The sequence below is a fragment of the Microtus oregoni genome, unplaced genomic scaffold, assembly GCF_018167655.1.
Source record: "Microtus oregoni isolate MIOR12 unplaced genomic scaffold, Mior012 000004F_ref0000308, whole genome shotgun sequence".
Taxonomy (NCBI): domain Eukaryota; kingdom Metazoa; phylum Chordata; class Mammalia; order Rodentia; family Cricetidae; genus Microtus; species Microtus oregoni.
In genome coordinates this window covers 48,834,519-48,847,567 of record NW_024543063.1, presented here as the reverse complement: position 1 = coordinate 48,847,567, position 13,049 = coordinate 48,834,519, and the positions used below count along the sequence as shown (strand labels likewise).

General features: G+C 45.1%; 1 protein-coding gene across 1 annotated transcript in view; it reads right to left on the bottom strand.

Annotated features, from left to right (window-relative positions):
* Cmtm4 (CKLF like MARVEL transmembrane domain containing 4) overlaps window positions 1–13,049 on the bottom strand; it is a 58,321-nt gene that overhangs the window by 10,660 nt on the left and 34,612 nt on the right. Inside the window, exons 2-3 of the mRNA XM_041650639.1 lie at window positions 2,608–2,784; window positions 112–210 (exon numbers count right to left, since the gene is read on the bottom strand). Of these exons, the coding sequence (XP_041506573.1) occupies window positions 112–210; window positions 2,608–2,784 (276 nt within the window). The remainder of the gene's footprint in view (window positions 1–111; window positions 211–2,607; window positions 2,785–13,049) is intronic.

Genomic DNA, 13,049 nt, shown 5'->3' with positions numbered 1-13,049 from the left:
CCACCACCCCTCATCTCTGGAAACACTTAAAGGAGGTGACTAGGACACATGCCAGGGGACAGTCTCAGAAGGTGCAGACTCAGCCTATTTAAACCAATCTAGTCTGCTTACCACGGCAGCAATTTCCGCTCCGGTTTTGTGGTTTAAAGCAGCCAGTACAATTGAGGCAATAAAGAAAAAGAAAGTGCTGAGTCCAGTGTTGACCAAATCCTAAAGAAAAAGAAAAAAGTAGAATAATTTGCAAAGCAACTGAAGAACTTTCCAACTGAGGCCCATGAAGCTTGTTTCTCTTGTGTCTGCAGACGTCATTCTCGGTGTCACTGCTCACTGGAGAGAACGTGATATACCTTTACCTCTGTCATCAAGTCTTGACTTAAAGAGCAACCAAAACTGGTAACGCTGCTTACCATGCAGCGTTCGGGTTAATTTATTTGCTTGTAGTGCTGAGCATCAAACCCAGGCCTTTTACATACACAAGCCAATAGCCTGCCACTGAGTACCCACAGTCTTCCGGTGTCACCTTTTTATTTTATGTTCTAAGACAGGGTCTCTCTGTGTATCCTTGGCTGGCCTGAAGCTTGCTATTAAGACCAGGCTGGCCTTGAACTAAGAGATCACCCTGCCTCTGCCTCCCAAGTGCTGGGATTAAAAGTGTGTGCCACCAAGTCTTGCTTCGTGTCACCTTTTAGAAAAGGTTCTCATATCATTTAGATTAGGCCAAGCTTACCAAAAATATAAATGTACTGAAACTAGGGCATCTCCCGGTATTCTCTCCTGTGCGCCATCTAAAACATGGCATTCATACACTGAAAACAGACTTTCTTAACAGACTTTCAAGCTTCTGTACCACCAAAGCCTGGAGGATTTTCAACAAGCCTTTTGCGAAGTGGGTGAGGTTACTAACTAACCTAGTGCTGCATGGGTATAACTGCTGCCTTCCTTGTGGAAAGGACGGTAACAGTGACTCAGAGACACAGCCACTCGGGACCTAGCTAACGGATGACTTCAGACAGGCTGCACTGTTTCTCTGTGTTTTAAAGTGGGGATAGCAATCTCTTCTTCCTGGAGCTGCTCTGGAGAGTAAATCAATGAGCCAAGCACAGTGTCTGGCCTACAGTTGGGGTCCTTCTTTAAGCATTCACCAGCACTTCTGTTATCCCTGTTTTAGCATCAGGTCCTCAGCATCCTGGGTCACACCTCATAGCCTTTGAGTTTCACTGGAGAAGCAGGAAAAACCTAATCTGTTTAAGGGGCTGGTTGACTACACCATCAACACTGGCAGGTACCTTTTTTTTTCTTTATCTTTTTTATTCTATTTTTCTTTTTTTGAGAGAGAGTCTCACTGTGTAGCCTTGACTGGTCTAAAACTTGTGATACAGACCAGACTCAAACTCACTGAGTTCTGCTTGTTTCTGCCTCCCAAGGGCTAGGATTAAAAGCACAGGCCACTACCCAGTCAACACTCTATCTTAATAGCACCATGCCTGTGCAGCAGAGACCCAGGAGCCATGGCTCCTGCTGAGCGTCTGCACGGGCTAGAGGAAAGCTGCCAGGCAGGGAGCGTGGGCTCTGTCCAGAGCTGACTCCCAGCCATCATATTATTTAGCACACTAGCAATTGCTGGCACAGGCACAGCCCTGCCTGGATCCACTGAATCGATGCATAACCAGGAGCACTCGTCTCAACAGTGACCCCGAGGAGACTGATGCTTGCCTATAATCTCAGCACTTGAGAGGTGGCGGCAGGAAAATCAGGAGTTCGAGAGCATCCTTGGCCGCATAATGAATAAGAGGCCAACCTGGAATACATGAGATCCTGTTTCAAAAATAAAATAAAACCTAGCATATAATTGTCCTTCACTTTCAAAGCTACAACAAAACTAGCTGAGTTTATAACTGACAATTTTTCTAATCAGTACCTCCTGTAGGAAATCCCTACCCTCACCCCACCCCTTTTGTGTTTTGCCCAATGGGATAACACAGGGACTATCTGATAAGAAAGACCTTCCCTGCTTCGTGATCCAGGACATACCACGACAGCAGCCCCACTATACACACAGACAGCTCCTGTTTCTTTCCCCAGGTGCCTGCAGGAACCAGGCACCAGTGGTAGAGTCAATGCTTTGGGTCTAACCCTCGTTTGGACCCTCTTGTCAATTTGGTCTGATAATGTTCAGAACTTGTCAGTCCTGCTTTCCTGAACTTTGGTGTTTTCATTTGTTCTTGAATGTAAAGGATTTTTATACCCTGCTCTTGCTTTGTTGATGAGCATGTACAGGATCACAGGGATCACTGAGGGTACTCCAGAGCGTAAGAGTGCCTCACTCTCTCTACCTGTAAGGAACCCATAGGCACTACAGCCTTGGTAGAGTGGGAAGGCTTAGCTGAAGGTCCTGCCTTCACTCAGGGCTGCAGCCCACACACCCTGCCCTAGTGTCTAGGGCCATGGGAAAAGCCCACAACTGTTACGATGTTTTACCATTGTTAGAATTCACTTTACTTGTGGAATTTTACTCAACCCAGTAAGGAATGTTAAAGACCAAATGAACTAGAGCTAAACATGACGAGAGAGAGAGTCCTCTTCTGGAGAGCCAAGCGGTGTACTCACTGTCAGGTTCCAGTTGATCTGGGGGATCCTCATATGAAGGTTGAGACTGAAGAGAATCAGCAGGACCCCAGTCACCACAAATGCACTGCAGCTTACGAACTCAAAAAAGTAGAGGCCTTCGCACGGGGAGCACTCCATGATGGTCTCGATGCAGATGAATGCAATCAGGGCCAAAATCTAGCAAGAAAATTGGAAATACATGTATGTGTATATTTAGTACACACCTATGGACACACGCATGCCTGCTGTATGAACTGAACAGTATACAGCAGCAGGGTTCTCCTCTGCAGAGAGCGGTGTGACTGATGGAAACACGACTAGCCTTATAGGCAGGAACAGACAGAGCAATCGGAAGGGAAGGTTAAGTTCTTACTAAAACAGTGAAGGCCCCTCCACTGCTATACTGAAACCAGCCAGGCAAGGTGTGGCCCTTCCAGACGCTTTGGACCTCTAGAAGAAGGAAGAAAGGCAGTATCTCTGCAGCTTGTTAGTGTCCTCTTTACAGTAGGGAAAGAGACGCTGTCCAGCCTCTCTTTGCTTTTCACGTGCTAAGGACAGAGCCCTGTCTTCATTAGCACATATGCTTTTGGAAAGTGGATCACTGGATTTCATCAACAGGTTGGCTTGTAGGTTACTTTTAAAAGAATAAACACTTTAAATCTTTGAATAGAATCAATTTCTTCTGAAAAGTCAAAGCAACATTCTAGCATTGTATCCCCAAGATTCAGAGATCATAAAACTAAAGAGATACCAGTAGACATGGTCTTATGAACACCTAGAGTTCAGGAGAAAAGGGGGGATCCCAGGCTACGCTAATGACCCTTCAAACAAGGGTGCTCTTAATACCTAATGCCAGATCAGTCTTGGGTTCCAAGCCTCTACCTACATAGTTATCCATGTCAACCCTCTTCCAGATCCAGCCCCGCTCCACTGAGACACAGGTAGATGAAGCAGAGCAAGCTGTTCCAGAGTCAGCAACGCGGCATCCCCTTGGGATGACTCAAAACGTGCAAGTTCCGCCTCAGCTCTTGCCCGTCTTTCCCGAAGTCTCATCCACGCCTTTCCAGCCTTTCATACAATGCTTCCTCCCCAAATCCTCCCTGTGCTTTCCCTGCCAGGAGTGCTTTAGTTCACTGTCTAGGTGCTTGACCACCTCCCTCTACTCCTATGGCACCAAGCACGGTAATGTACAGAGCTAACAGGGGACTTGGTGAGACACAACAGCCTCACACCTACCCTTCCTGAATTTGTCAGACTCTTCCTATGTAAGGAAAAGTTGGCTCTGTCATTCCTGTTGTCAAACCACCCACCTTTCCTAATCTACATGGCCGGCTTGCTTTTCTATCCAAATCAAACACAGGATATAGGCTTGTCTGTTAAGGGATACAAAATTTCATTTAAGAATTAGTTCAAGAGACCTATTGAGTAGCATGATAGCCCAGCACCTCACACAATAGATACAAATTTTCTTAGTTCAATAGAAGGTGAAAAAAAAAAAAGGTTGGATCTCTAAGCACATATTACTTCCAATTCTTTATTGCACAGACCTTAATTCTCCATCTGAATCACATGCCTAAATTGCATCAATTCAGTTCATATAAGGAAAACACCAAAATGATATTTTTCTTTTTTTACCCCTGTAATCAAGATCTACTAATCTTGGGCAAGAAATAGCACTGTGCTGATATTACTGGGACCCTAACTTCGACCACATTTGGGTGGAAAAGCACATTCTTAAAATAAAAATGGTTTAAGAATATGTAAATGTGATAGGCCAATCATTACAACACGGAATACAACAGACAAGAATCCCTGCATGTGATCTAATAAATGTTCAAAAGTCAAAAGGGGAAGGTAAACTGATGGTAAGAACAAAAGGAAGCGTAAGGCATAGGAGGTGAGTGAGGACACCAGCAGGCAGCTTGTAGAAGCTGGAGACTTGTGTGGCCTTGGAAGGCTTGGCTGCCAAAGGGGCGGGGAAGCAAGAGAAGGCCCAGAAGGGGAAGCTGTCAAGAGCACTCTCTGGGGCTGCAGCATGGTGAGAACCAGGAAGATGCCCAGGAAGGAAGGCTAAATGCACAGAGCCAAGGTTTGGGAATGCAGTAGGCCTGTGGTCCTTTTCTCCAGTACCAGGGAAACACTATTTAGGAACAATATGATCTGAGTCTCCTCAAAGACAGCAGCGAGGGGAAGAGGGAATTACTATAGAGGCTGAGGAACAGGTGGAAGTCTTCTGCAATAACCCGAAGGGGAGGGTGGCACAGACCAAGAAGGTGACAGCCCAGAAGGAAGCAAGGGTAAGAATTCTAGACCTGCATTCAAGGAAAAGTCCAAGGGATTTGCTAAAATGGGATGTGAGAGAAATGAGACCAATGTAATGCTAGACCTTTTGCCCGAGTGCCTGAAAAGAATGGCACGGCCACACTGACATGGGAAAGCTTGCCAGAATGAACAGAGAGGGTCAGGATGCTGGCTTGGGGCACCCAAAGGCTGGAAATAACCCCTAGGATGGAGGAAAAGCTGGGATGGAGACTAGCTTCCAGGGTGAGTACAGTCAGAAGAAGAAGGCCAATGGAAGTGTGGGATCCAGCCTCCAAGCTGGCCCCAATCATCCACCTCTCTGATAGTCTTATTCTTGCTCCTGTGGCACACAACACAGGGCTGAGCTGTTAGCTGATTCCACAGCCTGTGTCAGAAAAGCCGCTGTGGAGGCTGACTTGTTCTTTTTCCCTCTGAGGAGAATGAACTGCGACAGGAGGCCACTGCTACAGAGAGACCCGAAAACCAAAGCTTTCTGCGGACAGCCAGGTGAAAAGCTACCTTGGAAGCAACATCCCGTCTAGGAGCACAGAAGGGAACCACAGCCAACCCACTCTAGAATTCTCGATCCCCAGAAGAAGCTGGGGAAGAACAAAGGACTACTGTCCCAGGTCACTAAGCTTTGGAAGTAACTAGTTATCTGGAAACAGATAACACACTGAGGGGAACTTCATTCATAATACAGCTACCATTTAATACACCGAGGGGAACTTCATTCATAATACAGCTACCATTTAATACACTGAGGGGAACTTCATTCATAATACAGCTACCATTAGCAGGCAGCACCTGCTACTCCCTAGTTACCAAGAGTCAAGTGTTACACAGGCATTTTCATGGATCACCACTAACACAAGCAGACAGCATGGGCATTAGCCCCCATCTTACAGAAGAGGAAACAGAAATCTTAAGAGGTAAACAGGGAACAGGCAGCAGGGCCAGGATTCATAACCAAGACGGGGTCTCAGTCTCGAGTTCCTTGCTGCCTTACTCCACTAATTCCTATCAAAACGACAACTGACTGTTTATGGATATTGTAACGTGTTCCAAATACAAACAGAAACCATACACAACAGTGTAAGCCATATACACAAATAAAAGCAAGTTAACAGGGCTGGAGAGACAGCTCAGCAGTTCAGTGATAGCTGTTTCTGTACAGAACTCCGAGTCCTTTCAGTTCCCAACACCACCTCAGGTGGTCACACTGCCTACAACCCTGGCTTCAGGGGACCTGACACTCGCTAGCCCCCAAGAGCCTCTACACGTGTCACACACAAACTCATGTGCTGGCGCTCTTTACCACTGAGCCCTTTCTCCAGCCCAACGCATAATTTTTATTTCTATTATTATATTTAATTTGAAAATTTTAATCATTATACTAAATATCACAAACTTTGAATACTTCTGAAAATAATTTTGAACATTTTGGGGAAAAATCATAAAGATTTTGCCTCATGCTCACCAAATACGTAAATTTTATGAGTTGCTAATTTTTAATTCTAACATCTCAAGGTCAGTGTACAACATGGATAAAGGGTTTTTTCTTCAACAGCAGTGGGCATAATTCATATCTCTAACAGTCTGTAATTTGGGACTTGTGTTTGCTTCTCTTCCTTTCATACTTGGTTAGATCTTCATTCTTTTTGCCTCATGTGGCGACTGATGAAGCACTCATCCAGGAGAGAGGGAGAAGGGTGGTTAGTCATCTCCATGCTCGCTTCTGCTTCTACTGTTAGCCATACTTCCAAACACCATTTCCTGTTCATTAAAGTCACATACGTTTCCATCCACTTAGCTGGGCACTCGCACACGGCAGGGCTGTGCAACGAGTGACAATCCGCTCTCCACTGCTCACTCCTTCCAGGCAGGTTGCAAACGAAACATGGCAGAAGACAATCAACTGAAGACAGGGCCGGCAGTGGCCCCTGCCGTCACGTCCACTCCACTAGTGGGCACACACTGGGGGAATAAGATAGAGTTCACAGGTAGGAAGAGCTAGCCTGACTCTACCTAAGACAATGGTCTGGGGCTGTAGATCAAAAGTATAGCTTGCCAAGCATCCAAAATGTCTGATTCCCAACAATCAGACAAAAACAACAACAACGAAAAAAAAAAAAAACAAGTAAAAACACAAGCTGTAATAACTTGGGACTATCAGCGATAGATAGTTTAATCATACGTTTAACACAGTGTGGAAACAATTAGGAAGAGGTTCTCAGTGAGAACCGTCTAGGTCGCTGTCTTAGTTAGGGTTTCTATTGCTGTGATGAGAAACCATGACCATGGCAACGCTTATAAAGAAAAACACTTAGTTGAGGCTGGTTTACATTCCGTTATCATCAAGGCAGGAAGCATGGCTGCATGCAGGCAGACAAGGTGCTGGCGAAGGAGCTGAGAGTTCTACATCTATCTCCTCAGGCAGCAGATGAGACCTATGTCCCTCTTCTGGGTGTAGTTTGAGCATAAGAGATTTCAAAGCCCATTCCCACAGTGACACACTTCTTTCAACTACTCCAACAAGGCCACACCTCCTAACATTGCACTTCCTAAGGGCCAAGCATTAAAACATACAAGTCTATGTGAATAGGTCATACCTATTCAAACTACTACTACCCTGGCCCCCATAGACTTGTAGCCATAGCACATGCAAAATGCATTTAAAGGAAGGGGAGCATAGTGAGGAAAGAGTTGATCAAAACAAGATGCAAAACTAGCTGGGCAAACTCCAAACTCTGCATCTCCGTGTTGATGTCAGCCCTCTTCAGATCTCCAACCCTTTCATCTTTGCTGACTGCAACACACTTCTCTCTCTTGGGCTGGTTCTGCTCCCTGTCAGCAGCTCTCCTCAGCAGGTGTCTCCAACTCCGGCATCTCCAACATCTTGGGGTCTCCAAGGCAACCTAGGCTTCACCTTTACAGCTTCATGCAACAGCCACACACTGTCCCAGAGGTATTCATTAATGGAGGGAGATTCCAGAACCCCTGTCTTCTATCCTTGACTCAAAAGCCAGAAACATGTGGCTGAAGCTGCCAAGTTCTGCTGTTTGCTGGGGCTGAACCATGGGCTCCTTGTCCAGTTACATCTTTCCCAGCTTTCTGTCTTTCACGGTTTCCTTCACTGCCTAAGCTTGGCTGTCCTGGTCCAACATATAAATTTTCTGATGTTAAAATCTATACAGATAATTTTTAACTCTGAAAACATGTATTATAAATCTTGCTTTTTAGCCTATTTTTTCTTCTTAGTAGTATTCAAAGGTATTTCTAAATAAAGGGAAACATTATTTTTAATTATTACATAGTATTTGCATGTAAAGATAAATCTATACATAAGATAATTTAAACTATCTCTAATGATAGCTATTCCGGTGGGAATAGGCACAGAAAATGCCAAAATGTCTTCCAGCACAGTGAAACCTAATAATCACCTGTGAAGTAAAGCCATCTATTAGCCAAACAAGAAGAAAGGAAAGATTGGCTCAGCTGTGTTGGGAGACCCCAATGTCAAGGCAACCAAAGAATTAAACCAGTGGACTGGCAGCAACCTTGCAAAAGACACACACATAAAAAACCCTGGCAGGTCTGAAGGGTAAAGAGGAAAAGCACAGCTTCTGCTCATCAGGAGGGCCTACCTGGTGGCTGGTTATTTTCAAAGCTGACTTGTAAGTTGATATTGACAAGACTGTGGGACATGTAGGAAAGACAGAGGACAACTTTTGGGAATCAGCCCTCTTCTTCCACCATGTGAGACCTGGGAACTGAACTCAGGTCATCATGTTGGCAGCGAGCACCTTTACCTACAGAGCAATGCTGCCAGCTCTGTTCCTGCTTTTTAAACAGTGAGAAAGTCCTGTTACCAGGAACTGGGATGCAAACTGTTAAGGCCTTCCCGGACTAGTACTCTTCCCAGCACATGGTGGAGCTGCAGATCCACGCCATGCGACTTTCTAAAGGCAGGCTTATTCTAGAAGATAAAGCGAATGCTTCAGAGTGCCTCTCTTGCTCCTGCCCCTTGCAAAGTCCTGGAAGGGATCCCAGCAATGCACTCACATGGCTGTGCTTTCGCAAAGCCTATGAAACCGAGCTATTTCAACTGCAATCTGCTCAAACCACCTCCTCCTTCCACTCCAAATTCTGCTCTGTGTGGCAAATGATAAGGAAACAGCAACGGAGACAGTCAAGGGGTTCAACTAGCTGAAAGGTGAGTGAAGGCTGAATTAATTATATTTGGGGCTAGCTGTCTTTCCCACAAATGGTTAAACTCCTATAGCCTTACCAGTGTAAGAATCGCTTCTGAGACACCCTACATTCACTACACTGACGGAACTGACTCTCTACCAGAGGGACGGGCCCTCAAAGCTGTCAGATAAATGTGTCCTACACGCCAACTGGAAGCATATGGGTAGTGGAGGAGAAACGGGATTTGAACCCTATGGAGCCATCACGTTGTCTTGGAAATTCTTCCGGTCATCCCACACATCAGGCTGTGATGGGAACTTGAGAAATGGAGTCTCTTGTCTAGGGGATCTACTAACAATGCAGTTTACAGCCCCGAGCCTGTTCGACAGCTTCCCTCCTTTGGGTGGGATCACTTTAGAGAACTCACTCCAAGGCTGAGGGCGCAATCCTAGAGCAGTGTCAGCAGCTGCAAGCCAGTGTAGGAGGTGCACATCCCCACCTGTCAGGCTGCACCCTCGAGAATTCCACAGGGTTTCTCTGTGTAGCCCCGGCTGTCCTGGAACTCACTCTGTAGAGACCAGACTGGCCTCAAACTCAGAGATCTGCCTGCCTCTGCCTCCCAAGTGCTGGGATTAAAGGTGTGCACCACCACTGCCCTGCTCGATTTCCACAAATTTTGAACTGACATTCCGACCAACAATCCCCAGTAAGATGGTATAGAAGGCTACCTCCAACTCTCAAACATCCTGAAGAAATCAGTGTTCTGGAGACTCCAACATATGTTCATCAGTAAGTCAAAACCCCCTCCTCAAAGCACACAGTAGAGACTCAAAGCAATAAGGAACTGAGGAAGAGAAGTGAGTGGGATTACTTGTGCCAACAGTAAAAGACACGCAGAGATGCCTAACAAAGCAACAGAGCTGAGTGAGGCTGAGCCCTTGGGGGACGGGGGCTGCACTGAGTTCAAGGTCATCCTCAGAACATAATTAGTCTGAGACCAACCTAGGCTACAAACCAAAAAAAAAAAGCTAGGTGTAGTGGATGAGGAATAGGTAGAGACAAGAAGATCTCAAAGTGGAAGCTAGCCTGGGCTACACCTGATTTTAAAGATCAATGAGGCAAAAATGCTTGCCTTGCAATTCTGACCTAAATTTGATTCCGGGACCCCATGGTGAAAGGAGAGAACAGACTCCCAAAAGCTGTCCTCTCACCTCCACACCCTGGTATTTGATTGACTACACTCATACACATAACACATATTCATATACATAATAGTAAATAAAATGCATCACATAGCATTAAGCATATAAGACACACAAAAATAAGGGTGCTTGTATACAGATGCATTTATATTAAACAGTGAAAACGCACTTCTATGTAGTAGGCCTGACGGAGGGACAGGGAAATCAAAGAGTTTTCTCTTCTTTGTATTTTGAACATTTCTGTGGTATATGAATATATGGAAAAGATATACACTTAGAATTCACGCTTATATATTTATAATATATGCAATTCAGAGAACTAATTATAAGTATACTAACTATATACATATGTAATGAGTAGATCACATGTACCTAAGTTTAAGAAAGACCTACAGTAAAATAATAAAATACTGTTTATTAAAAACATTTAACCCATAAGTAAGAGGGTATTTTTTAAAAATCACACGCAGGGTTGAGGATGGAGTTCAGGTCATGGAGTGCTTTGCCCAGCATGAATGATGTGCTGGGTTCAGCCTCCAATACACACAAAACTGATCATGGTGGCACATGCCTATAAACCCAACTCGGGAGATTTGATTAGCAAACAATTCATTTCCATGGTAGGATGCGGACTGCTGTTGTTTTTGTTGTCGGGTTGTTTGGAGACAGCTGTTCCAGGTTGACCTCTGAACTCAAGATCATCCAGACTTGACAGACTTGGCTTTTCAAATGTTGGGATTATAGGCATGTGACACTGTTCCCCGTTTCCATTGCTTTAGACTGGCGGCGGTGGGGGGGGGGGGGGCTTGTTTGTTTGCTATTTTGTTTGTTTGGTTTTGGTTTTTCAAGACAAGGTTTCTCTGTGTATTAGTCCCGACTGTCCTGGAACTCGCTTTGTAGATCAGGCTGGCCTCCAACTCACAGAGATGCGCCTAGCCAAACAGCGCATTTTTAATGGGAAAAAAATGATCATACATAGATCATTCATAAATACACATATATTTATACTAGAGTCTCGTGTAGCCCAGCCTAGCCTTGAACTCACCATACAGTCAAAGATGGTCTTCAATTTCAAATCCTCCTACTTCTACCTCCTGAGTTCTGGGATTACAAGCGTGAGCTACCATGCTGCTGGGGATGAAACCAGTCTACCAACTGAGTGCTGTCCTCAGTCCTAATACTGTTTAAAAAACAGCCAGGCAGGGGCTGGAGAGATGGCTCAGTGGTTAAGAGTACTGACTGCTCTTCCAGAGGACCTGGGTTCAATTCCCAGCACCCACATGGCAGCTCACAACTGTCTGAAGATCCAGTTGCAGGGGATCTAACACCTTTGCACCAATGCACATAAAATAAAGTTAAATAAAAAAAAAACAGCCAGGCATACTTATGAGTTAAATGTTAATGGCCTCTAAGCACCAATCCTTATTTACTTTGAAACCATTCATGAATATTTTAAAACGAAACAAAAAACTGTAACGGAAAATGAAAGCCTCTCTGGACACATCTATGTTGATTCCACTTCTTTATTGGGAGAGTTCGTCCTCTCCAGGGCCTGCTTGATCACCACACAAATATCACTTTACCTCAAGCTGTCCAAGTGGGTCCACAGCAGGAGGCCAGCCCCAGTCCCACTTAAGCTCGAAAGCAAAGACCCCCCCCCCTCCAGACACTGGCCCTAACACCAGAGGAAGTACCTATAAGAATCAGTCTAAATGCTAACTTATCAGGAGCTCGAAGCTGCAGTAGAGCTCTCTCAGAGAGTGTCTGACAAAGTGCATGCATGATGACCATTTGCTATAGGAACACCTTACTATTCCTAAGGAAGAAAATCTGTGGGTGCTTCCCTCTTTGGCGACCACCTCCCAAGGAAGGCAGATGTGTAACAGTGCCCTCTCCACCACTCAGACAACAGCACAGCCAGAGAGTACTTTCTGGTTTCAAAACAAAGGAGCTCACAACAAGTGTAAATTATTTAACCAACAATCAACATTTCTTCAAGTTAACTTTGGCTTCTCCACTTTTCTCTAGATAAATAAACAGAGCCAAATTTATGGATTTAAGAGTGGCAAAGGAGGCCCGGTGTGGAGGTGCACACCTTTAATCCCAGCACTCAGAAGGCAGAGCCAGGCGGCTCTCCAAGTTCCAGGTCAGCCTGGTCTACAGATCAAATTCCAGATCAGTGAGGGCTACACAAAAAAGCCTGTCTCAAAATAATAATAATAATAGTAATAGTAATAACAACAAAAACAAACGAACAGCCTGGTGGTGGTGGCGCACACCTTTAATCCCAGCACTCGGGAGGCAGAGGCAGAATGGATCTCTGTGAGCTTGAGACCAGCCTGGTCTACACAGCGAGTCCTAGGACAGGCTCCAGAGCTACAAAGAGAAATTCTGTCTCAAAAAACCAAAACCAAACAAACAAAAAAAGGTTAGCAAAGTGTAGCACGAATTGTAATTGTTCTTAATAATAAAAACTCGGAGTCAGCTATCACGGGGTGACAGTCACTAGAGTTCTTACCCCTACCAACGCTCAGACCACAAGGGTGATCCTGTCCTCAGACTGCTGCTTCAGAGTGCCTGAGCTCCAGTCTCCTGCAGCCTTATATTCCTCTCTTCGCCCAACCATATCACTCCTGTCTCCACCTCCCTAGTGCTGGGTTTAAAGACATGGAATCCTAAATTCTAGGATCACCTTTGTATAAGCTCTGTTTCTCTTTTATACAGATTCAATCTAATGTAGCCCAG